At 36.9% G+C, this 27,960-nt stretch overlaps 1 protein-coding gene across 4 annotated transcripts; it reads left to right on the top strand.

Moving 5' to 3' along the window:
• Positions 1–985: 985 nt before the first annotated feature.
• LOC129262168 (transcriptional repressor p66-beta-like) lies at positions 986–27,960 on the top strand. Of its 4 annotated transcripts, none has more exons than XM_064100149.1 (7): positions 986–1,083; positions 13,319–13,445; positions 18,308–19,177; positions 22,079–23,033; positions 23,414–23,626; positions 24,203–24,379; positions 24,780–27,960. In XM_064100149.1, exons 1-7 carry the CDS (start codon positions 1,035–1,037, stop codon positions 24,918–24,920), a joined length of 2,532 nt encoding a protein of 843 aa, XP_063956219.1. In that variant the 5' UTR covers positions 986–1,034; the 3' UTR covers positions 24,921–27,960. The 4 variants fall into 4 exon arrangements, with proteins under 4 accessions (XP_063956219.1, XP_063956220.1, XP_063956221.1 ...); XM_064100150.1 differs by lacking the exon at positions 986–1,083 and adding an exon at positions 7,988–8,163; XM_064100151.1 differs by lacking the exon at positions 986–1,083 and adding an exon at positions 8,444–8,518.

Here is a 27,960-nt window from a genome sequence, read left to right as displayed (position 1 = left end):
ACAAATCATGTAACATGTTAACATTTTACTATTAAAAAAAGGGGTAATATCGAGGGATAGATACCGTCTCTAAGTTATGATGTGATAACTCATTAGTCATAATTAGGTAATGACGTAATATATTAATTCCAACTTTATAGAAATTTTGCCATTTACATATTATCCTTACTGATCTCTGTCACAATGAGTGATAATTGGTATTGAGTATCAAGTCATAATATCATCAATGATATAGTCTACCTCCGCAGTCGCATATGTATGATACAGTGAACTTGTGATCACTTTTCACTTATCACATCTGGGATTCTTATGTCACCGCCGTAAACAAATTTGTTTACTTAAATTTTTTTCAAAGTTACAAGTTTTGGTCAAATTGGGTAAGCCGACGCCCCATCAGGGGTACTTTGAGAAATGTTTATACACAGTATAGTCTCTGTTGGCCAGGTGGACAGTCACGTGACGGATCGGGCGGATGTGTACTAGGAAGATTGTTTACTAGTAAACAATTTGTTTTGGTTAGCCCTGAGCACCAGTGCGGGCGACCCCTACGGTAAACAACAATCTGAACCTTCGCCATTTTTTACGGAAATAGAGGTCGATGCGGACAATGCGAGGAATGGGAAAGTTGCTCTGAGTAGTTCTGTCGTATATTACTTTGTTATTACCCTCATTTTCATGCATGATATCTCTGGAAACTAATATGGGATATGATTTTCTTTTCCTATCGTGTTGCACTTGATATTGTCAACTTTCCATTTTGACGACCCCTCGTTCACGGGATCCTCCACTATTGGCCGGAGATTTGAATATCACGGGGACTCCGAGGTCATTTGTAACCCCTGCGCATTTTCATGTTTTGACCAGGTAATAATCATAATATGAAAAATTGTAACGTTGTATATTTTCTTTTTTGAATTAAAACTGTATGAATATATTTTTAATGGCAGTGTAACCTATAAATATCAGAAATATAGATCTACAGATATCTCAAAATTCATGACGTGTTTCCCCTCCAGCTCTCATTGGAAGTGGCGATGCGGTACGATAACCCCTTCGAAAATGAACATCGGAGTTTGAATGAAAGTATGAACAACTTCCAAAAATGTTCGATATTTTTAAAATTCGAGTTGATATCGCTAACACTGTCCGATGTTTTGAATCCTATAAAGTATGTTAACTCGTATCATTGTTTGATTTTCTTGTTTTTCTTAAACTTAAAGAGAAATCGCTTGTTGAATAGATAAATGCTTTACTGTCAAGCGTCTTTTTTGTGTGTGTTGGGTTATCGCGCGCCACGTTTTTACATGTAAAGTCTACGAGGATAATGCGTGTGTGTATTCGGGGATTTTTTTATTTTTGGAGCGTGTGAACAAGCATGTGTGCAATGAAACGGTATGAAGGGGGTCCCATATCTGCACACCTAACAAGTTAAGATTAATCATTTGTTTTTTATTTCACAAAACTTTTCAGCTGATTATGTTCCTTATATTATATAGGATGTAGATCTACGGTAGTTATGACTAGATCTACATGTAGGCCTAGATCTAAGTAAAGTAATTAAGTGTGCCAGTCATTTTCAGACTGAAAAAAAGAATGGTTTCCCAATATATGTCTGCGCACCCATTCACTAGACGATTTCAGGGATTTTGATGAGGACGGCTGCTTTTTGAGGCTGTACACATGAAATTCCCAAAATTCATTATTTTCCCACTAGGCCTATTTTTAGTCAATTTTTTAAATAAGATTTTTCTATGTAATGCAGGTGTAAAGTTTGTTGTGGTCATGGCGTATCTTCTTTTACTCGAATCGTGCTGATACATGTCGTCGTCGTATCCACATACGACGGTTGAAAACCCATTTTAGAGAAAATCGACTTCAAAGATTACTGTAATTTTCACACTTATGTTCTCCAGCCTTACAACATATTCATTGCTAGAAAAATACATGGTTGGAAAGACCAAGACAATTGTTTGACTATGGTATCCTTATTTTTACACAAAACCAAGGATTTTAGAAAATATCGCGCAAGAGCTCCGTGCTTGTAATTTCAGTTTGAGCGGTTTAGGTTTCCCCTGTACAAAAACGCCATAGGGAATACAACAACCCTGACCGCGATTTCAATGCGCGCGGTCAGTCAAAACATCGCTTTTCACGTGCAAAGTCAATGCAGTGCAGATTGCCGATACAACAGTTTGGTTGACCACGCACTGAAATTGCGGTCAGTCAAAACGTCGTATTGCTCTGCTACAGTCTTTTATTATAAATTTGTATGGTATCACTGAAAATCCCCTCATATCTCAGAAACTAAATTGAATTGCTGCCTAGAACTTCAGTTATTAATAAAATAGGACTTGTACATTCATTTTCTGCAAAAATCTCATAATTGATTTTTTGACCAAAATTGACTGATAGGACAATTCGGATGAACGCCGACGATATGTGCACAGACAAGGGGCACTGCGCAGACTTAGGGGACCTTGCCATGTATTTGCTAGGAATAATTTTGATGAGCAGTACAAGAAATGAGAATAAGTGGAAGTAATCATGGTAATGATAACATTTATACCTACCTCTGGATGCTTCTGAATGCAGACTTAGCCTCTGTATTCAGCTCCCAATTCTTTCTCCCCTTTAGGATGGCCATTATTTTGTGTGTCTGGCCTTTATAAAGTTTTAAAAACTTAACTAGAATTTCAAATTGAGAAATTGACAGAAATTAGTGAACTACATGTAAGCCTGAGCTGGGTATCTGGGTTTTATTCTTGAACAATAACTTCTGCCTTAAATTTTGTCATTTCTCCCTAAGATATGACACTGCTATGATTGTCACAAATTGGTATTCTGAACATTGCCTTTTCTCTGTCATATCTACATGTATGTAACAGTGTAAGTTTCGAGTTGGAGCCCTTACTGTACCAATAGGAAGACTGGGAAAATGTGGAGGCAGAAAATTGAAATATTTTTTAGAAGAGAAAGAATTTAAAAAATAAAGAAGAAAAAACAGAGAGAAGGAAGAGGAATTCGTATTTACATGTAGGGCCTGTTACAACCGATAATGTCACACCAACGCATAATGTCGCAGATTGCGACATTATGCCAAGAGCGTCCGACGAATAATGTCGCAGTCAACGCATTATGTTGTAGTTTTTCTAACGCATAACGTCACATGTCGCAACGCATAATATCGCAGCAAATTTCTAACGCATAACGTCACATGTTGCAACGCATAATGTCACAGCGGTATTTTTTTTCAGGACTCGAGCTACAGATAAGATATGAAGTATACTATCAGTATCACTAAGTATTTTGAGACACGAGAAAGAGAATTAAGTGATTTGGAAATCAGGATTACTCTTTGTATGGATATTTATTGGTCTGTTGCCATTTCGTCTACTGCCTTTTTCCCCACTATCGCATGGTCTGATATCATTTCGTCTATCATTAGTTTTTTTAGTCAACTATCAACATGGTCCAATAATCATTTCGTCTAATTACCATCTCGTCTACTAGCCAGTTGGTCTAATAGCCATTTTGTTTATTGTCATTTAGTCTAATTGTATTTTTTTTTCAATTGGTCCAATATCCACTTTGTCCAATATCATGACGTCTATTACCTTTTGGCCTAATAGACAATTGGTTTAATAACCACTTGGTCTACTCTCATTTTGTCCATGTTCCATTTGGTCTAACTTCAGTGGTTCGCTATCACTTTGTCTAAACCCATTTCGGTTAACAATTATTTGGTATCATTGCCATGGGTCCAATCACTGGTATTTTCTTCAGGACTCGAGTCGCATAACTAAACAATAATTGACGGCAGCGCAAGCCGAAAAAATAGATTTCGGATCTAAGAACAGGACACTCTTTTAATGTTTTGTAAATCGTAAAATGGATGGGTAACTAGGTATCTTCCTACATTAATTTTAATAATGCGAGCAGAAGTTTTTGATATTCTGATCTGAAACTGGATAATTCAAGCACGTTAGAAATATATAGAACAACCTGGGTATCTCAATAAACTTTTTATTTTTAGATTTAGACCTACATGTAGAATTAAGGCATTTTGAATACATGTTTTATTCATTTCATTTTATTTACTGTTTTCCATTTCACAATGTTGTATATAATGATCATATCATAAAAATAAAGAATATAAAAAGATATTAAAATCTTATAAAACAAAATAAGGCCTATAGATTTGATAAACACAATTGATAACATTAAGCTGCCTTAAATGATTTTTTTTTGTATTTTAGAGTAAAACGGAGGGGCTTCCGAAAATAAGCAATGCCTGTATGTGAGGCAAGCCCCAAAACTTAGTTTCATTACCTAATTTTACACACATGCATAAATATAACTTCGTAATAGTAAAAACAATAGTAATAATTATCGATGTACACTTTGAAAGCAAATCAGAACTGAAAAAGCATAAAAATATCAAGCGAGAGCGAAGTGCCAGCTAAAAATACTTCATATTCCGGTCCGAAAAGGGGTAGATTTAAGCACTTTTTCAAGCACTATATTCATGAAAATTCTGAAGTGGATGTGGCTGCGAGCGCGAAGCGCGAGCGAAAATTTTAGCCTACAAAGTACATGGTGATTTTTTTACCTGGTTGCTATTAAAGAAAGCATGAATGATTGTAAGCAAGCAACCACAGGACCGACGGCTTAAGGTCCTCTCCAAGGGACCTGGTAGGCATAATGACTGTTATGCCTTACCATGGGGCACTAACGCACCAATTAGGAATCAAATCCGGGTCACCGGAATCAGAAACCCCGCTTTACCGACTGAGCTATCGCGCCTCTTTTGAGGCATGAAATAATTTGTTTTAATTTTCCAAGTCACTTCACCCTATTTTATTTACTTTTCTGTCTCTTATTTTTCCTCATTTTCCCTCCTCTCTTTCCCCTTTTCCCTTTTCTTTCTTTCCCCTTCCTTTTTTATGCGGGGTGGGGGAGCCGGGCCTTTCCCTGGATCCGCCTATGCCCTGTCGGCTGATGGTAAAGGGTTTTTTTTGCGCTCGCAAGCTGATCTGAACCACAAATCAGGAGTAGTACTGCTGTCTACTGCAACAAGTCGGCAATGATACATAGTCACCGTAGAGGTATAGTGCCAGTAGACCATTATGGTTATAAGGTGAAATGAATATGCCTATTGGACGAAATGATGACTGGACGAGATGGTGATTGGACGAGATGGTGATTGGACCTATTGGTGATGGGACCCATGGCAATGATACCAAATGATTGTTAGCCGAAATGGGTTTAGACAAAGTAATAGTGAACCAACTGAAGTAAGACCAAATGGAACATGGACGAAATGAGAGTAGACCAAGTGGTTATTAGACCAATTGGCTATTAGACCAAAAGGTAATAGAAGTAATGATATTGGACCAGTTGAAAAAAAAATACAATTAGACTAAATTATAATAAACAAAACGGCTATTAGACCAACTGGCTATTAGACGAGATGGTAATTAGACGAAATGGTAATTAGACGAAATGGTTATTGGACCATGTTGATAGTTGACTAATCAATTGTAGACGAAATGATATCAGACCATGCGATAGTGGGGAAAAAGGCAGTAGACGAAATGGCAATAAACCGATAAATAGATACAAAGAGTACTCAAAATACTTGGTGAAAGCATAGTTTATATCTTATCTGTAGCTCGAGTCCTGAAGAAAATACCGCTGTGACATTATGCGTTGCGACATGTGACGTTATGCGTTAGAAATTTGCTGCGACATTATGCGTTGCGACATGTGACGTTATGCGTTGGAAAAACTACGACATTATGCGTCGGACGCTCTTGGCATAATGTCTCAATCTGCGACATTATGCGTTGACTGCGACATTATGTGTCGGACGCTCTTGGCATAATGTCTCAATCTGCGACATTATGCGTTGGTGCGACATTATGTGTCGGACGCTCTTGGCATAATGTCTCAATCTGCGACATTATGCGTTGACTGCGACATTTTGTGTCGGACGCTCTTGGCATAATGTCTCAATCTGCGACATTATGCGTTGGTGCGACATTATCGGTTGTAACAGGGCCTGTCTACTTAGAGCGTGAAAAAATGCTTTTAAATTTAATTGAAAATAGTCATGGATGATGAGTGGAACTTACACAATGGGTGATTTCAAGTTCAGTGTTGACCTTTTGGTGTTGGTGTTAGGTCAATTTTTACACGATTATAACATCAAAAATAACATGAAGATGGTCCCGAAAAGTCACTCACTAGCTGTTGAGATGTCAATCATGTGATCTGGATAAGTTTTCAAAAATCTGAATTAGTTTTGGAGCTAGGGGAAGCAAACCAAATTTCAACACTAACACCAACACCAAGGCCAACACCGGACTTGAAATCACCCAATGTAATCTAAACAATATTATTGTGCACTTGACAAACAGTCGGCAAGACTCGGCATGGTATTGGAATATTTTGATGCGAAAGGAAATAAAAAAATTATGAAAAAAAAAAATTCGTACAAATTAATCAATGAAGTTGTCTGTGTACATGTATGCAAGAGTTCCAAAAACAATTTTACACTCTTAAATAAAATCCAATTTTCTGCAACTTTAGCATTATTTCTTAAATGGATTTGACACAACCTGTGTTACATGTACAATTCACAAACCTACACTGTATGGCCCTTATACTATCAATGTGTGTTTTGGGACAGTGATTCTCCGTGTGGTAAATCATGATGGAAAATCAGATTTGCTTTTCTTTTCATGTGAAGATTCTTGAATTCACCTTTTCAGAATGGAATACGTTGTTTTTCCCATGTACATTTTCTATGTCAAAACAGAATTTCCATTTCAGATCAAGTTTGAAATGGAATTTAAGGTTTTCAGAAACACGAGGGCAATGGGCGATTTTGCCCACATCACTGCCCAAATCACCCTAAAATTCCCCAAATCTAATGCTTTGGGGTGAACATCTATTGGAAGTCGCACCAGTGTCTGCCACAAACAATATTCACGAATGTCTGATATATGCTTGTTGCTCTAAAATGTCACTCTTGAAAATTGAAATGAAAGAAATGTCCCTCAAAATCAGCAATCACCCTATTGTGGAAAAATAGCACTGTTCGTAAGATATGAATGACTTTACGCACAACTGGGGACCCCTTGTGCTACATGTAAGTGATACATCCCTATGACTTTCATTTAGGACAGAAGAAAATGTTCCAGTCATGCGTAAAGTTGTGCGTAACTTAACGAACAGCTTTATGAAACACATACGAGAGTTATGTACACTTGTCAATAATAATAATGATGATAATGAACATGATGATGATGATAAAACAAATTTCATACATGTAGGCCTACTTGTGTGTGATATACATACTTGTTTGTGTACATTATTGCATGTAGTCAAATAAGGTCAGACATTAATTATCATATGACGTTCATGATGGCTGATTTATAAATAGCTCCAGGAAGTTGGATATTCAGATTTAGTAGATTAGATGCATGTCCTCATCTCTTCAAGTGAGATACAATGTACCGGGGTACATCATACATGTACCTTGTAAATCAAACTTTGGGATGAAAAGCTTCTTTAAGTTGTCTTTAATCAATACTACAGTATGTTTGTCTCTGTAGATGAACATCTAAGTGTTAAATCCATGTGCATGTAAATATGAATATATCTTTTTTTAGAATCTTTGCCAGATGATTTATGATGTTAGCATGCATACATTAGTGCAGATGATGAGAGCACACTTTTATGTGTCCACATCTTTGTTTTTTTCCACGTTAGTGCAATGAATTGAACATCTCAAAGCCCATTGAACCATGACTGATCATGCTCTGTGTACGTGATCAATTATTGACCTAAACTGCGTTCCCAAGGTGACCTAGGTTGATGACGTCACCTTAAAGTAGCATTCCTGATTTTATGCACCAACATAGTTAGATTAGTCTTGCATCTAGTTTGTTTCTGTGTGAGTACAATGTATGTGCTATAAGTCAGTGCTATCAGGGAATTCCCTGGTGCTACCATTCATGTACTTGTGTGTGTGTGTGTGTGTGTGTGTGCTGACAACGTGTGCATTTGCTGAGGTCTTTACATAGCACTGTACCTGTGTATCTTCTATCTGACAAACATGCCAAGACTGAAATGGAACTTTAATAACAATTCCTGAAGGTGTGTGTGTGTGATTTCCATTGCCTTTTATTACATACTACTTGAGGATGAGACAAATAGTTGCAAGCCTCCCAAGTCTATGTATGTGACAACAAATATACTGACATACATGTACATGTATATAAGCACTGTATAGGGTACATGTACATTTTACATGTAGGTGTATAGCCTATTTGCACTCAAGGCTTTCCAGTGATTCTGCCTTCAAAAGAAAATTCCCTTTGTCCTCTTCTCTCTTTGTGTCCATGCAGTTAATGATTCAGTTGACCCTGGCCACTCTTTGAGTTCCACCCTTTCAATGAGGTACATGTACAGTGTACATTTGAGGTTCTAGTACATACATGTACATTTTGAGGTTATTATTTTGTGTTTTATTTTATGTTTATCTGCTGGACATTCACTGTGTATTGTAGATATTCACTGTGTATTATCATGCTCAAAGATTCACCTGTTTTTTAAAACAATTCCTGCACTGTATGACTTTTTCTGAAATATAGAAATTCCGTACTAGGCCTAGCAATACTCATGTAGGCTCATGATTTTTGTCTTTTTTCAACCAATAAATAATTTGTATAGTGAAATAGAAAGAAAACAAAATAAATGGGTCTACCAACATGAAAACACTGTACAGTACATGCACATGTACAGCGTTTTGCATTTTTAGCTCATCCGGCCCGAAGGGCAAGATGAGCTTATGCCGTGCCGTGGCGTGGCGTCCGTCGTCCGTCCACAATTTCACAATACTTCTTTGCCATTTCAAGTCCGATTTCAATTCTGTTTGCTTTATATGATAAGCACTAGGTGGGGGATTCAAAACTTCTACGCAGAATTTTGAAACTCATTAAATATGCTAATTTATGCGCATTTTTCAAAATTCACAAAAAATGCTTCTTTATTTGTTGACCGATTTTGAATTTTTTGCTTCCATCTGGCAGAGCTTCATGAGGTTCACCAAATTTCTACACAGAATTTTGAAATTTTGATTAGAACAATTTTGAACTAATTTATGCGAAATTAATTTATGCATATTTTTAAAAATTCACATAAAATGTTCTTCTTTATTTGTTGACCGATTTTGATTTTTTCTCTTCCATCTGGTAGAGCTTCATGAGGTTCACCAAACTTTTACACAGAATTTTTAAATTTGGAGTAGAAAATTATTTATGCTAATTTATGCAAAATTCATAAATCACAGAAAATGCCTCTTCTTTATTTGTTGACTGAATTTCAAAATGCTTCTTCTTTATCATATCAAGTCTGATTTCAATTCTGTTTGCTTTATATGATAGCATTAGATGGGGGATTCAAAACTTCTTCACAGAATTTTGAAACTCATTGAATATGCTAATTTATGCGTATTTTTTAAAATTCACATAAAATGCTTCTTCTTTAATTGTTGACCGATTATGATTTTTTTTCTTCCATCTGGTAGAACTTCATGAGGGTCACCAAAATTCTACACAGAATTTTGAAATTTTCAGTAGAAAATTATGTATGATAATTTATGCGAAATTTATTCGTAAATCACAGAAAATGCCTCTTCTTTATTTGTTGACCGATTTTGATTTTTTTTCTTCCATCTGGTAGAGCTGCATGAGGTTCACCAAACATGTACACAAAACTTTAATTTTTTCTAGGAAATTATTTATGCTAAGTTATGCAAAATTTATTCATAAATCACAAAAAAAAATTCTTCATTTGTTGATCAATCTTAGTTATGTTTGCTTTATATGATAGCTCAAGGTGGTGATACAAAATTTCAACACAGAAGTTTGAAACCCATTAAATATGCTCATTTATTCATATATTTTTAAAATTTACAAAAATATTTATTTGTTGATTGATTTTGATTATTTTTGTTCCATCTGAGAGCTACATGAGGTTCACCAAGGTTCTACACAGAAATTTTAACTAGAAAATTATTTTATATATGAAATTTATTCGTAGATCACAAAAAATGCTTCTACATGTATGTCATTTCTTCATCAATTTCAATTTTATATCAATTTATGTCACCAATGTAATTCACTGCAGTGTCAACTGGGCTCAAATTAAAATTGTGTAAAATTTCGCTGGAGATGCCGGATGAGCAGAGCTCCACATCATTGATGTGCTAGTTTTTTTTTTTTTTTGGGGGGGGGGGTACATTGTACATGTACTGAAAGTGCACTGTCATACTACAAGTTGTTATATGTATATTCAAGTATTTTGCTTTTACTTACTGCCTTACTGGTGTGTGTTTTTTCATGAATGCCAACTGGCCTCATGACTTATTTAAACTTAATTTACCTTATTGTTGTTGTGTGTGTGTATGTGTGTGTGCATGGGGGGGGGGGGGTTGGTTTGATATTGAAAAAAAATGTTCAGATTGTAGCCACAAAAATTAATGTGTACTTGTACAATGTACAGGTATGTGAATCAAATGATACATTTTTATGTGAATTTGGTCTTTATGTCACTTTGTGCAGAGCCCTTTGATGTGATGCAATTATATTTACAGTGTATACATGTAGATCATGCAATATCATTGATTATGAAATTTGTTTCTCAATTTTTTTGTAACTATACATTTTTTTTGTAAAACATGATATGAATTTTAGTGGCCTGCTTTAACTCTGCACATTATGCTTTGTATAACTGTAATATAAGCTGCTAGTTTTGTGGGGGTTTTATTTTCACGAATTGCCGATCGACCGCAAATTTAACAACATGTGAAATTATTGATACATTTAGTAATCAGTGCCAATGTCCCCAACAGCAAAGTTTTGCTATTGCAACCATCCTGTGTGATGAAAAAAAATGGAGATAGGCCAGTAGGCACGTATAGTACCGTAAGTAACGGTGTATTAACCGCACCCGTGTATTAACCGCACCCCCAACTTTGGACTAAAAAAAAAAAAAAAAAAAAAAAAAAATCCTTCTCACATTTACATGCATATTTGAGATACAAAGAAACAAAAAACTAAGTTAAAGATTTCAAAGTATTCAAAGAGATTACTGGTATGCGGAAATCTGCTGTTCTTGATCAATTCATCTACAGGATTACAGGAAGGTTCAAGAAACAAAGAAATTTGCATTTTTTCCAGTTGTTTTACGGCTTCGTGCCGTCTCTCTCATACGTGGTGCACGGTGTACATGGTATCTTATGAAAGGCAAACAGGAAAGAAAAAAATAAGCTGGCGCGAAACGGGACTTCGAGGGGTTAAAATGAATAGCGCCAGCTTAAGTCGCACTAAACCCACAATACAACGCAAGCTAGCTCTCGGCTCTTGCTCAGCTGTGACAAATTATTACTGAGAATGCTTGGCGTCTCTTTGAACTTAGCCAGGGAATTTCGCTGCTTTGAATCGAGAATAAAGTCGAAATTAGTGTCATGAAGGTGGGTGCATTTGTTATGGACACTATCGTAATAATCGCTTCCCATTACCCGCGGCTCATACCCCTCTAAACGACATTGCGCTGGGCGGCTACGCCCAGCCACTCGATGTGTTGTGAACTGGCAGACTTCTACATGTTCGGGAGGGGTTACGCGGGCGGGCTCAGTCCCGTCACCGTGGATAAACCGCACCCCCGACTTTTGCTTATATCCCGCCGAGAAAAAGGTGCGGTTAATACACCGTTACTTACGGTATACATCCAGGCCTCCCCACTCAGTGTAATTTAGGGTACGCCTATGCTCGTTCCCTCTGAAAGCACCCCCCTATGGAAGGTCTGCAAAAATTTCGGAACCCCCCTTTCGAGGGCTTTTCACAGGCTTTTTCTGCCTTGGAGACCCTCCTAAATCCGGAACACTGCTCAATGAACCCCCTATCTCAGGTGAGCTTTCATTCCAACAAAAGGTCCGTACTTCACTTTTCAAAGTGAAATATTCCTGAATGAACTTTCAAAACTAGCAGGAATTTCAGGATTTGATCAATTTTTCTATGCTATTCAAGATATTTTATAACCCCCTTTTGAAATTTCTCAGGAGTCCAAAGACAGAGATAAACCCCCCCCCCATTTTAAAGAAATCTCCGGGCGAAAATACAAATACACCCCCTTTTTTTACAATTAGCGGGCCGGACTTGTCCCGCGAAAAAGTACCCCTTTACCAGACATTTTTGGAACACGCATTCGGTCCTTCCGATCCCGGGGGGGGGGGGGGCGGGGTATACATATACTAGTACAAAATAAGGTTGAGAAACTACAGTCAGTAATGAAAAAAAAAAGTTTGCTAGAATTTCACTCTTTTATTCCTCAAACAAACTCAGAGCCTAAATTACATGTATTTCCGAACTTATTTTTATCAATATTTATTCACTCACTGTAATATTACAATGTATTTTCCATGAAATGTGATTTTATTGTCATCTGATTGACTCTATACACAGACCTACATTGGCAGCTATTTGCATAATCAATATTCATAGGTCACAGTAATGACCAGAGGTCTTCGAGGTTGTAAGATTCTGATCGCAAAATTCAACATTTTTGCACCTTTGGCTTAACCAACTTAAAAAAAATGAATCTTAACAAAACGCAACTTCCAGGTCAAACTGTGACATGATGAATTTTCAGATCTAAAGGTACAAAAAAAGGTGAAATTTAAGACACTTTTTTCACACTTTCTAACTGTTCTTACAGGGACGTATTAATGTACAAAAGACACATCAGCATGGGAGCTTTAAGTAGCATATTTTTGCACTTTTTCTTCTCTGAAATGCTGTGGAAGTGTTTGGTACATGTCATGATCTCGAATTCAACAATCCAGGAAAATGTTGGGACCCCTGCGATTCGCGAAAAATTATGTACGGGAAAATAACAGCTAAAAATCCATTGTGTATCTTTAATTTTTGAACTATATTTATGCCTACAATAATGTATGTTAATCATGTGATGGGTCTTGGTATTAATAACTACATGTATATTAGATTGACACTGTGGTTGCGTGGGTGTCCTGAGATCAGCATTAATCACCCACTGTTTTATAAATGTCAGACATTCACATTAATGAATACATGTAGGAATACTCAAAGAGGTCTTAGTATCCTTTCACTTTAAGTACAATGAAAGAGATATTACTTGACATCTTTTGAATGTTGAAACCTGCCAGCAAGCTGCATACTCTGACAGAAATGATACTTTGACATTGCTTGTAATTTTATGTTCTATACAGATCCAGACTTCACTATGTCCGAGGAGACACCCGACATTACAACAGGGTCTGCACCTGGTAAAAGACCTCTGGAATTATCGTCAGATATCAATCCTGATTCAGATGACTCATCAATAGCCCCTAAAAGGTTAGATAAAATACATTGTATGTTCTGTATATCCAGCCCTATAAAGTTGAAATGTAAAGAGTTGGGGATTATAATACTGATTATGAGCTTAAGGCCCTTTGAACATGCAATTTATGATTATTACAATGGTAGAAGAGAAATAAGAAATGAGGAAAGAAAGTGTACACTGTATGTGGTTGGATACTCATGGACAAAATTGGACATAACAAAAATATTAAGTGAAAAAATAAATGGATACCATTTCCAGCGTGCTGATGCCATTCCTAATAAGAATCATTTAACTTTGAAAGCCAATCACTCTCAAAATTGGCAATTCAATGAAAACAACAAAAGTACATTAAATAAACAATTTTTTACTTGTACATGTACTTCTGGCACATCTAATTATTATTTTTTTAATGGATCTAGAAAATTAATAGTTATGGTCAATATTTGGTGTAAAGCAAATTAATCCCAACCTTATGAAATTGGTATACCTCTGTTGATTACATGTTATTCATTATATTGTGGTCTTCCCCTTCAAGTCCACTTCCGGATTTCAGTCTTAGGTTATTAATGTTATTTTCAATTCATGACTCATATTACTCTCCAATTACCAAGATTATTTTTTCTCTCGAGACACCATGTACATGTAAGAATCCCATCTTCCCATTTTTTTACAAAGACAGTTGTGATTTAAGGACGTTCCACAGTTAAAGTGAAATCCATGTCATTTTCACCAAACTTTGCACATAGATACTTTAGAACCTGAATATTCGAAATATGCAAAAATTAACATAGGTCCATGTGCTTGATTTTTTGCTATAGAGCTTCAAAGTTCACCTAAATGGATGTTCTTAAGAATTGCGCATTCAAAAGAATTTGGCATTTTTAGACCTCGCAATATCACTACAATGAGTTTAAACCTATATTACTCAGTCAAGATTAAGCTTGTAACCGATTTTGCAATCGGGAACCGATTCCATTCGATTTCACCACAATCGGCAATCACTTGCCGATCTTCGATCATGCCCCTTGAAGGAAAAAATCGGTGTAGATCTGGTTACAGTGCGTGATCGCTCAGAACATATTTCAAGATTGTTTTTGAGGTGCTAGCTATTTTCAGGTCGCATTATTCAGGGAGAAAGTCGCGGTATTATCTATGGCAATGTTTAAGGGGATAGATATCTTCTCTTCCAACTCATGGAGATAGCGGATGCCGCCGTGAACTTTGAAAGGTCGTATTACCGACGGAGCTCACTGCGTTACTCTCTTACCCTACATCGTTTATGATTATATACATTTTATTTTCAACCTCGTGGTGATAGCGGATGCCGCCGTGAACTTTGAAAGGTCGTATTACCGACGGAGCTCACTGCGCTACTCTCTTACATCGTTTATAATGATATAAATCTTCTCTTCAACCTCGTGGTGATAGCGGACCCCGCCAGAAACTTTTAAAGACTGTACTATTGACGGAGCTTATTGCGTTACTCTCTTACATCATTTACGATGATATTCATTTTATTTTCAACCTCGTGGTGATAGCGGAAGCCACCGTGAACTTTGAAAGGTCGTATTACCGACGGAGCTCACTGCGCTACTCTCTTACATCGTTTATAATGATATAAATCTTCTCTTCAACCTCGTGGTGATAGCGGACCCCGCCATTAACTTTTAAAGACTGTACTATTGACGGAGCTTATTGCGTTGCTCTCTTACATCGTTTATGATGATATTCATTTTATTTTCAACCTCGTGGTGATAGCGGAAGCCGCCGTGAACTTTGAAAGGTCGTATTACCGACGGAGCTCACTGCGCTACTCTCTTACATCGTTTATAATGATATAAATCTTCTCTTCAACCTCGTGGTGATAGCGGACCCCGCCAGAAACTTTCAAAGACTGTACTATGGACGGAGCTTATTGCGTTACTCTCTTACATCGTTTATGATGATATACATTTTATTTTCAACCTCGTGGTGATAGCGGATGCCGCCGTGAACTTTGAAAGGTCGTACTATTGACGGAGCTCATTGCATTACTCTCTTACATCGTTTATGATGATTTACATTTTATTTTCAACTTCGTGGTGATAGCGGACCCCGCCGTGAACTTTTAAAGATCGTGCTACTGACGGAGCTTATTGCGTTACTCTCTTACATCGTTTATGATGATATACATTTTTTTTTCAACCTCGTGGTGATAGCGGATGCCGCCGTGAACTTTGAAAGGTCGTACTATTGACGGAGCTCATTGCGTTACTCTCTTACATCGTTTATGATGATTTACATTTTATTTTCAACCTCGTGGTGATAGCGGACCCCGCCGTGAACTTTTAAAGATCGTGCTACTGACGGAGCTTATTGCGTTACTCTCTTACATCGTTTATGATGATATACATGTTATTTTCAACCTCGTGGTGATAGCGGAAGCCGCCGTGAACTTTGAAAGGTCGTATTACCGACGGAGCTCACTGCGCTACTCTCTTACATCGTTTATAATGATATAAATCTTCTCTTCAACCTCGTGGTGATAGCGGACCCCGCCAGAAACTTTTAAAGACTGTACTATTGACGGAGCTTATTGCGTTACTCTCTTACATCGTTTATGATGATATACATTTTATTTTCAACCTCGTGGTGATAGCGGATGCCGCCGTGAACTTTGAAAGGTCGTACTATTGACGGAGCTCATTGCGTTACTCTCTTACATCGTTTATGATTATATACATTTTATTTTCAACCTCGTGGTGATAGCGGATGCCGCCGTGAACTTTGAAAGGTCGTATTACCGACGGAGCTCACTGCGCTACTCTCTTACATCGTTTATAATGATATAAATCTTCTCTTCAACCTCGTGGTGATAGCGGACCCCGCCAGAAACTTTTAAAGACTGTACTATTGACGAAGCTTATTGCGTTGCTCTCTTACATCGTTTATGATGATATTCATTTTATTTTCAACCTCGTGGTGATAGCGGAAGCCGCCGTGAACTTTGAAAGGTCGTATTACCGACGGAGCTCACTGCGCTACTCTCTTACATCGTTTATGATGATTTACATTTTATTTTCAACCTCGTGGTGATAGCGGACCCCGCCGTGAACTTTTAAAGATCGTGCTACTGACGGAGCTTATTGCGTTACTCTCTTACATCGTTTATGATGATATACATTTTATTTTCAATCTTGTGGTGATAGCGGATGCCGCCGTGAACTTTGAAAGGTCGTACTATTGACGGAGCTCATTGCGTTACTCTCTTACATCGTTTATGATGATTTACATTTTATTTTCAACCTCGTGGTGATAGCGGACCCCGCCGTGAACTTTTAAAGATCGTGCTACTGACGGAGCTTATTGCGTTACTCTCTTACATCGTTTATGATGATATACATTTTATTTTCAATCTCGTGGTGATAGCGGATGCCGCCGTGAACTTTGAAAGGTCGTATTACCGACGGAGCTCACTGCGCTACTCTCTTACCCCCTTTATGATGATAGACATCTTCTCTTCAACCTCGTGGTGATAGCGGACCCCGCCGTGAACTTCAAATTGATTTGAAAACGCTAGCTACCCAAAACATTTTAATAACATAATTCAAATCATCGTGCGTGCTTGCGTCGTCTACTTCATTTTAATTGCACTTGCGACTTTAAGATGATGCGTCGTAAGAGATCATTCCAATAATTCTAAATCGCTAGCACCTAAAAATACTTCTAAAAGATGTCCCGCCGATCGTTCATTAACCTGTGATCTATGAGAAATATTTTCATTTTATTTTCCTTTGCGCCTTTGCTCGGAAGATGCGTCTTTCGTTTATCTTTCTAATAAAAATCACTCGGTTTAACCGTTTATTTTAAAGCAATAACACCTCAAAACCCCTGGCTTTAAAACATGTTCCAAACGATCGCGCATGTTGGCGACTTCCATTCCAATGCATTCGTCTTTGTGACTTTGTCAGGAAGATGCGCGCGACCGCGAACAACATTTTGATGTATTCCTTTGTTTTTAAACATCGCCGATTCGATTTTCGATTCGATTTCGATTTTAGAAGCTTAACTGCCGATCCGATTTTCGATCTGATTTTTGATCCGATTTACAACATTAGTCAAGATACATGAAAAAGTCATCAAATTTTGCAAGAGAGTTAATCATTGTATTGTTAGAATGGAGAATCTATTTATAGTGCTATTTGTTTGCAATTTTAAGTCTAACAGCACTGTCAGTTCTTATAAATGGCGTAAGAGATAACAAAAACCCAATCTCAAAAATGTGAAATTTCAATAACAAACTGCAAAAGTACAAAAAATGCTGCACTTTATTCAAAATCCATGTCATTTTCACCAAAATTTGCAAAGTTGTAGAGGAAGGTATACATAAGAGGTGCAAACATTAAAAAATAGGAGTTCATGTGCTTGTTTTCAAACTATCAGTATTTTTATTAGAGAAAATGTGCTTTCTAAAACACCAAAAATGTGCCAAATGCTTTGTATCTATGTGAAAACAAAAAACAAAACCACTCTACCATTTATTCAAACTCGGGGTAATATTCGTGATTCTTGGCAGCATTGCAGAGTAAAGTATGTCAAAATTGTAGACATATTTTAAAAAATGGTCCATGGAATAATTCCATTTTTTTAGCTTCATAAAATAACGCATCGGATCTGTAGTTAGCATGCAGATGATGAGAAAAATCAGCTCATAACCACAGCTAATTAATCGCCTGTTCATCCATTGTGACGTCAGCGCGCAGAGTGTAAAATATGCGCAGATCATAATGCGCACAAACATAACTGTGGAACGTCCTTAATATGCTGGAAATATTGATGTGTTCCTTACAAGCCGTTCATTTGATCAATCCTTTTTGTTTGTTTTAATTTTCAGGATCAAAATAATTGATGAAAACAACAAAGTAAATTCACCGAAATCACACAATGCAATCAGTAATGGAGGACTCGACTCCCCTACAAGTAATGGAGGAGAGGACAGACATGAGCCGGAAGATGGTAGCAATCAAGAGGACCAAGCGGAAGCTCTGCCAAAGTACGTAATGGAGGCAGAACCTTCACCACAGCCAGACACAAATGGAAAGGGTGAGGATACTGCTCCTGCTTCTGAAACAAACTCTGGTGAGCCTGCACCTTGCAACTTGAACAATGATAAGAGTGACAAGAGTGATGGAAAGACAGGAGAGGATCTTCAAAGTGAAAAGGATACAGACCAGTCTGATTCCCATGAGGATAAATTAAAAAGTGTGAATGTGAGTGATATAAATCCAGATAGGACAGAAAGCTCAGGGAGTTGCAATGGTGAAGATAACAAGGAGGCATCAGACAATAGAAAGGAAACTGTACTTAGTAGTGAGAAGGATAAGTCTCAAGGTGAAAAGGTCAATGGTGCAGAAAGTGACAGTGAAGCAATGGAGGTGGATGTTGAAAACGACTCATTAGAATCGGCAGGGACCAGCTTGGACAATGCTAAACCGAAGTCAGAGACAACCAGTACGTCCGATCCTCACAGTGTAAGTGACACCAGTGTGCCAAAGGACAGCTCAGGTGCGTCAAAAGATTCAGTTGACAATTCAACAAGTGAACATCCTGTAGAAGAGGATATTGACTTACAAAACAGTGCTAAAGACAGTGATTCTAATGACAAAATTGAAATAAACTCCGATGAAAAAGACAATGATGGTGAAAAGCGTGATGAAAGTCATCTGAAGGACAAGGAGAAAGGAGAAACAGAAAATTCAGAACAGTGAGTAGACATGTACATGTATTTACTTGTAACTAAAGAGAATAACATACATGTACTGTATGACATTTTTTTTATTCAAGTTTTCTAGTCGTTAGAATTGCTGTCCAGATTTTAAAGGCCAGTTTGCACTTCTGCAAACATCTCTTTGATGTCACTGCATGTTACATGCATGCTAGGTTCTACAAGGTTCTAGAACCTTTCTAGTACTCTCAGACCAACTACGTACCTGCCAATCAACTTAAACTAATTAAGTGTAATCTTTGACTTTTAAATACATTTAACCTTCCATTTCATGATTGCTATTTGTAGAATATACTGAACCGCAATCAGGAAGAATATCCTAATTTTCAACACTACATGCATGTACATGTACTTAAATTGCAATGGTGTATATTTTCAGTCGTTGGCTGCACGCATGAGCTAGTAGGATTTTATCCTATTTAGTAAGACTTTTAAGGGGAAAGTCACACTAAAAAGGATTTTCCCCTTACATGTAGATGTCTGACGTTTTTATGCATTATTGCGATGACACAATACTTGTGTTGGTCAAAATTTGTATCTGCCACTGTACCAAGAACGCTTTAAAATCTGCGTTCATCGGATGTAAATGATTACCGGTACATAACATCTCGCTATTATGCTGGTACATGTATATGCTGTGGCCTGGTACGGATACGTCGACTTAAATCAAAACTGTTTTCATCAATGTACGAACTTGATACCGAGCGGTGTCACCACTTCCGGTGAACTAGGACTACGTTGCAGTCGCAGACAATCAAAAGCTTGGTAATATCAGCAGTCAACGACTTTCACCAATCCGCCATTTTGGATTTTTAGACCTCGATATCATGCTGACATTACATCTTCGAACGTAGAGGGCAGCACTTTCAAAAGGCTGTTTCTGTGAATTCTGTGAAATCGTGGAAAAATCGCTGTCATGTCCCTACATAATACTATTATATACGGTAGTGGGTATTATTGACAACGAGAGAAAAGTTATTTATATCGCTAAGTAGCAAAACACAAGCGATTATCGACAAGACTAGCGATAAAGAGGTTATCAATAAAAACAGGGCTCCCTAATTTCATGGGATGGTTTTTAATAAGTCAAAATCTCCCGCTTTTTTGACTACCATTCATTCTCAATTGTAGTCATGAATAGATTTTGTTTGAAATTACAGATTGATATAAATTTGATTAATGTATAAAGCAATTGAAAAAAAGTAGGCCAAATATCTTGTAAGTTTATTGTATACTTGTACAGGATACCCATGGAAAACCCTGATGATCCAGCAATCTTTGAGCATAGTTTACACTCGATTTTACACTCGAGCAAGAACAAAGGAAATGGTCCAGTGAATCTATTGTTCTCCTATTGTTCTGGCTTGGTCACTCTATCGTTCTACACTCGAGTGTAAATTCGAGTGTAAACTATGCTCAAAGATTGCTGACTGCCACTGTACAAATTGTGCATGTACGTGTACATGTACAATACATGCATTTGCACATGCTTTCTTGAATACTGCACATGGGGATTGTCAACAGGGTAGTAGTTGTAATGTAAATTGTAAATTTGAATGGCTGTTATACAAGCCTTTTAGTCCATGTGAACATGATTTGAATAGATTAGTGGGCCATGAAGTCAATGGTCAAAGATCACAATGGTATAAACCTGAAAATATCACTCCTGTGATAACTTTCAAATCCTATTCATGTACATGTACACTGTATGCATGTAAGTTAGAATGATCCGATTAGACTTTTGGTCACAAGGTCAAAAGTCAAAGCTCATATTCCATTTTCAGATCTCTTTGAACTTCTAGAAATTTACACTGATTTACCCCGATCAGAAATACCAGGTATTGTAGCCAATGAGAAAGCAAAATACTCGCAATATCCCAAAAACAGAATATCCACGAAATACATGTAGTAGGTACATGTACTTGCTGAAGATACAAGAACTTTTGCAGGGATTTTTTCCAAAGTCTTGGGTACACGTATATGTATTTTGGCTGTGTGAAAGCAAATCACAAGAATTTTTTCAAACCTAGTGTAGCGAGTAAATGAAGTTCGGTTCTGGTGCTGTGGGCTGCTCGCGCCTTGCCTGCCTGCCTGCTAATCAGACCATACTGCAGATGCTCATAACTTTGAGAATTATCTCAAAAGTGTCTGTGTCAGTCGGTGTGAATGCTGAAAATAACCATTGGATGCTTTTAGACCTGAACAAGTTCTCATGAACAGTATTCTGGTGATCAAATCAGTCTGAATACACCCATCAGGGTCATTTTAATTTTTTTAGAAGTTAGCTGTGTAAATATAATTATGGTCTGGCAATGGAGGAGGCATACTTTAAGTTGAGTTACATGTAGATCCATTTAAGATTTTGAAAGTAGAAGTACAAAGTACATTACATTGAAGTGTGTGTGTGAACAAGCTGGCAATCCTGCATGCACACTTCGTCATATTATTCATGCATATGTACATCAGCGAATGTTAATTGTAGCAGGTCCAGCACTATATCTTGGATGTGGAGATTTTTTTTTTATATGGACATATTAATTTTATGCAACTTTCGGTTTCACAAATACAGTTGTGAAACTAAATTGCTTGCAGTTCCACTAGTCCTTTTGATTTTCCATCAAACTGAAGTTTGTCATACATGTAATATATTGAACCTCATAAGGAATGTAATTATAAAAATCCTGGTCTGTCCATGTGGATAAGATTTGTGTGTGTGTGCATTTTGTTGGGGGGGAATGGAAAAGGGGTATATTTTGGCTTTGTTTGTGCTTTATGTATGATTATTTCTGGAGATCACATTTATTACTCTTTTTTGTTAGATTTCTATTTGTTAGTCGACATGAACGAATGAGTAAATATTTCTTTCTTTGGTTTTCACAGGAAAACTATGGAAGACTCTACAAGTGATGCAATGGAAATCGGTGAAGATAATAAGGAGAACAAAGAAGATATCTTGATGGATTGTCTTCATTTGCTTTCTGAAGAACAACATGAAGCTCGCTCAATCATCATGAAAAAATTGCAGGAAGAATTGAGAAATGAGGAGACAAAATTGCTACTTTTGAAAAAACTAAGATTGAATCAGCAACAGCCTGTATCAGTACCGACTAAACCAGATGGTGCAGCCTCAGCAGCAGGAGCTGGTACCAATGGTACAGGACCTGTTCAAATCCATAGAACTGGACTGCCACAAAATATGGCTCATTCCTCTATGACAGGAACAAAGCCACATGCTAGTATTCAGCCACAATCTAATTCCTCCAATCGACCTGACATGCCCCAAATGATGCGTGGCACCCATATACAGCGGCAGTTACACAACTACCAGAAGGGCCACTCAGGACCACCACCCTTGATCATGGCACAGACAAGCAGATCGTCCTCATCATCATCAGCAGCTACATCTCAGTCAGGTCAGATGGTCCGTGCTCCTGTGGTAAGAATTTCCACATCCTCATCGGCATCGACCACTTCAACTCACAGTGTTTCACGCCAGATGCAACATCAACAGCAGTCAAGTAGCAGGCAGAATCAGATAGCCAATGATGGCCAGTCGGCAGCTAGCAGACAAGCAGCCGCAAAGTTGGCTCTTAGGAAACAGCTAGAGAAAACTCTTCTCCAGATCCCTCCACCTAAACCTCCTCCACCTGAATTGCACTTCTTGCCCAGTGCAGCCAACAATGAATTTATCATTCTTGTTGGGCTGGAAGAAGTGGTGAACACAATACTTGATCTTGATAAAAAGGATAAAAACCAGTCCAAGGGATTTGTACAACCATACAAGTGTGGGCAGTGCAACACTGACTTCACTACTATATGGAAGCAGGTAAAGATGGTAATTATAGAACCCAATTTTTATCTTTTATGTGTCATGTCTTGTTTGTCAGATTGTTTGCATGGTATTGTACCTGTAATGAATGATTTTTCTTAATCTTTTTTTTTTTGGGGGGGGGGTGGACGTATCATTTGGCAAGGCTGTTGCAGAGACGGCCTTTCTGAAAATTCATCCTTCTTTTTTCATGAATGAATATTTTGAGGAGTAATACACCAATTTTGAAAAAGTTAAGTTCTATTAAAATAATGAAAATATCCTAATGGTAATTCACAAATTACGCATTGCTTAATGGTTGATTTATACAATTTTAGTAGTGCACTGTGAGTGGAGCATTAAATGTGGCTTCCCTGATTTGACTGTTGTCATCTGTGTGTGTTTAGGATCCAAAACAAGGCATCATGTGTGAGTCTTGCATCGTGTCCAACCAGAAGAAGGCTCTGAAAGCTGAACATACCAATCGTCTAAAGACGGCCTTTGTCAAAGCATTACAGCAGGAGCAAGAGATTGAGCAACGCATCCAGCAGAGTCAGAGTACAACTCAACAACCATCCACTAGCAGGGTTAGCAGCAGCAGCAGTTCACAAAGACACAGGGTCAGTAACTAAGACATTCAACTAAATTTTCTTGAATACATTATATACATTCAATTACTGTATATACTCATTGACAATATTTACATGTACCTTTAACAAGAATGTAGTAACAGCCAAGTTTTTGTCATGACAAAAGTGAAAATTGATTTATTTAGCACACATACTGTCCAAGAATGCTCAAGAATGCTCATTTCAAGATTGTTGAAGTCTTTCCTTTCAAGTGGGTTTACAAGTATGGAAAATATTCCCTTGTTATATTGATTTACACCTGTATAAAGTTAACCTACCATTGTGAAATATGAATGGAACATTATTTGTTGTGTATGACCAACAATAAGAGCTTTGAATTTTGCTCTGTTTCACGTATTGATGTGAAATATGTTCCCCTTTGCTGGCTATACATCTGTACTCTGATTTCATCATCTTACAAGTCCCTGTCTAAACAAAATATTAATCTATTTTCTGTAGCATTTTGCACACATACAAGAACATTATTGATTGAAATAGGCCTCTAAAGTTGATTTGTAGTAAGTTCAGCTGTTTCTCAATACATTTATACAATATTTTCTGTATCAGACTCAAAACGTGGTTCATCGCAGTCAAGCTAGCAACATTCACCACTCATCATCGTCCTCGTCATCATCGTCATCTAGTCAGGCACATAGGCAGAGGGTGATGAATCCAGCTCCAAGCCAGCGGGTTGTACAGCAACCAATCCATTATGCCTATATACCCAACTTTCCTGTGTCTGCAGTGAGTTCTTTTTTTATAAACTGTCTTTCCATTCTGACAACCATAGATGTTTTGGGTGCTTTATTTGGTCTGATAATGATGTATTTAGAATCTATTTAATCTGGTCTAGTCTTGTAAGAGGTAATAGATTAGTGATCTCAAGCAGGAACTGTCTTCCTTAGTTTCTGTTATTTGCAAAAATATTGATGATAAACAGTTAACCTGAACCATCATCTGCCCTTAACACAAATCTAATATCAATATATCCAGCCCAGAGCAAAAATATAGTGTACATTGACATCTGAGTATCAGTGTGTGACAATAACACATGCTCTATAACGGGCACCATCTTAACATGGTGAATACAAAATCAAAATGACTGTTAAATACATTATACCTTGTTTTTGTCTCTAACTTCCAGCCTCAGATTCAGATCATCCCGAAGCAGCACATGGTAGCTCCTCATCGCCCCCCTACTGAGCGGCAACGGGAATACCTACTGGACATGATCCCATCCAAGGGACTTGGTCATCCACAGAACTCTGTCATATGGAAACGATGAGAAATCTCAGAGACCGTAGATTCCCCTCCCTGTTTCACCTATCCCTGATCAACGATATGGCTCCATGTAGTACAGACATCTTTAGAATAATTCTTCACCCTTTAAAAATAGTTCTTTTCTTGTTCCATACTTTATTGATGTTGTGTTAGCCCTAACCATTTTCTCTCAGATTAATTTGTTAATTTTTGGGTATTCAGTATTTGGCATGTGTGAAGTTAGCTAGCATCCTCTGCCAGTTCCATCCATTGGATGGTAGGCTAACCCGATTGAAAAAAAGATGCGATTGTTTTGACGGAAAGAATCAGTATAAGGATACACCCTTTAAGTGCTTGCATTAATGCTTTCTTGAACCTAACCACAGCATCACGTCTTATTTCCATGTCTTCTCAAAATTGCAAATTATGTCTGGTTTAAAAAAAATGGTTAATGATTTTTTCTATATTGATATTATTATAGCATGGCCTTGTGTTTACGATTTAATCCATTTTTAGTTTTTTGTTTGTTTTAATTTCCCCTAAACAGTGTAATTTGTGAAACCTCTCCCCCATTCCACTCATCTCCTATGATTGCTCTGTTATTTCTCTAATGCAAATGTGTTCAGATGTGTTATTTATATGGACTAAGTAAGCATAATGGTTAAGTTCAAGAAATGGTTACAAGTAACTTAATTTGCTTCAGTCTTCTTGTTAGCCCTTGATGACGGCCAATCTACCTGGGTACCATCCTCTTGCTTTGCTGTCCCCCAAATTTCTCTTACTGACATGGTTACCCATCTGATTTTTTCAGAAAATTGCCTTGCTCTCTTATTGGCTTTAATTACTGCAATGGCTGTCATGCTCTATTGATCCTTAGTATATTAATTAGTATTGTGCAATCTTAGCTTGCTTTAACGTGTTACCATTGTTTACTGATTTGGTAAAGAAGTGAATGTATCTTCATTGCATGATTGACCCAATATATATGATACCTTGAAAAGTTGAAAGCCAATTCAGTGTAAGAATAGTGTGTGAACTCATATATGGTGAAAATCACTGAAGTGGGGATGGAATCAAGAAGGGGATTAAATGATGGTCATATTGTAGAATTATTTGGCTAAGGTGGCCAAAATAATGTGTTCTCATCCTTTATTCAGTAATATCCTACATGTAATGAATGGGAATTGCAAGAAACATGAAAATTATTTGATTGGTAATTTTAGGCCCACCCCCCCCAAAAGTCAAGTAATTAATTGCAAGTTTTGCAATTGATTGCTAAAATGCTTCTCACAAGAGAGTGTATTTCATTTTGCTGTGATATATTGATATGGAAATTGAAATTTGCAATCAGTTGCAAATGAATTTCTTGCAATACCCCCAAAGTTTGTTCATTATTTACATGTATTCCCTACTGCTTGCCAGCATTGCATGTTAGGGAGTCTGTATTGGTTGAAATCTTATTTTGTCCAAGTGTATATTCTTGTGGAGTTTAGTGTAAAACCAAAATACTAAGGGAAAAAAATGGAAATGTACGTCCAGTTATGTGAGATAATTCAGGAATTAAGATGGTCTCTGTCTAACACAGTTAATGGGTATAACTTACATGTATGTTTCTCCCAGGGAATAATATAGTCTGACTTTATTTAACATATATTTATGCAACATAACATCAATATGTATAAATGACGTTTCCAAACCAATTTTTTGGGGGACTTTCTCTCCTGGTTGGATATCGACATGATTCACATTTCATGTCATAAGCGAATAGAAAATGTAATATATTGAATTATTGATTACAAAATTAATAAGATGACTGATTGGATAACTTGCTGTAAGGATGTTTTTATTGTTATATTCTTGCTGTAAGGATTTTTATAATCTTCTTACCATGGAGTATGCACACAAAACATTGAGATCAAATAACCTAGAAAGATATTTCAGAGTGCAAATTCCCTTAAAGATGTTCATGTGCTACCAGTTTAAATTTCAACATAGAATTTCATATTTATCAAATATAATGTCATAGAGTAATCTCTATTTGTTGATCTTTAATGATCCATGTAGCTTGTATAGCATATAGGACCACACCCTTTTTCCTAGCATGCAAAATCTATCATATGAACAGCATGGTTTAACTAACCTAAACCCTTGTGATAAGTCATCATGCTGACAATATTAAGAGTATGCAAAATAATTCCTATAAAGGTCATAAATTGAAACATTTTCAAGAATTTTTGCCATTAAGGCAAAAAGTTGGTTTCAATTTTGGTTTTGTTTTGGTTTCCGTGTTTTTTTTTTGTATATTTTTTTATAGAGCCAAAGCTAAAGGAAATAGGAATTGAAATGTACTTCAATATAAATTGACTTATATAAGGAATGCTAGCTTTTGTCAATGAAAAGTAAATTTGTATCATTGCACTGTAAGACTTGACAAAAGTTTCTTCAATTGATGCTGATGTTTGTATTTTATTACCTATACTTACAATGTGATATTGAGGACGATTCACTGATGATAATGAGGAGGATGAGGATGAAAACTATGTGGAATCTGTAAGATTGTTTATAAGATGTATTATTTTTCTTCATTTTGTCATTATATAATGCTTGTCTATTGTGACTGTGGCTACTTGTACATGTATATGGTCCACTTTCTCCAGTGGTTGTTTCAATTACTATATTGTATATGATGATGATGATATGTCCACTAGGTGTTAGTATAATCATTGAGAAATTTATATTGAAATCAAATTAATTCGATGGCACTGCCAAAAGGCTGCCCTGTAGTCGTTTGTTAACCATGACAATGTGCGATCTTATCAAGAATATTTTCTGAAAAAGTATATGTGATCTGTTTATCTGATCAATAAATTGATTTTTGTGTAGATATTTAGCGTCGCTATGGACTTTGCTTAAATTATTTTTGGGAAGTAAAGGATTTCTGTAGCAAGGGAAGTTTTTGTTGATTGTAATATTATTTTTCTCTTTTCTTTTTTTTTGTGTAGTACAATTTGGATGCCACTCACATGTCCTGAAAAGAAATTAATAAAAAAGAAATAAAAATAAAA

This window comes from Lytechinus pictus, chromosome 5, assembly GCF_037042905.1.
Source record: "Lytechinus pictus isolate F3 Inbred chromosome 5, Lp3.0, whole genome shotgun sequence".
NCBI classification, from domain to species: domain Eukaryota; kingdom Metazoa; phylum Echinodermata; class Echinoidea; order Temnopleuroida; family Toxopneustidae; genus Lytechinus; species Lytechinus pictus.
This window is presented reverse-complemented; position numbering and strand designations above follow the sequence as displayed.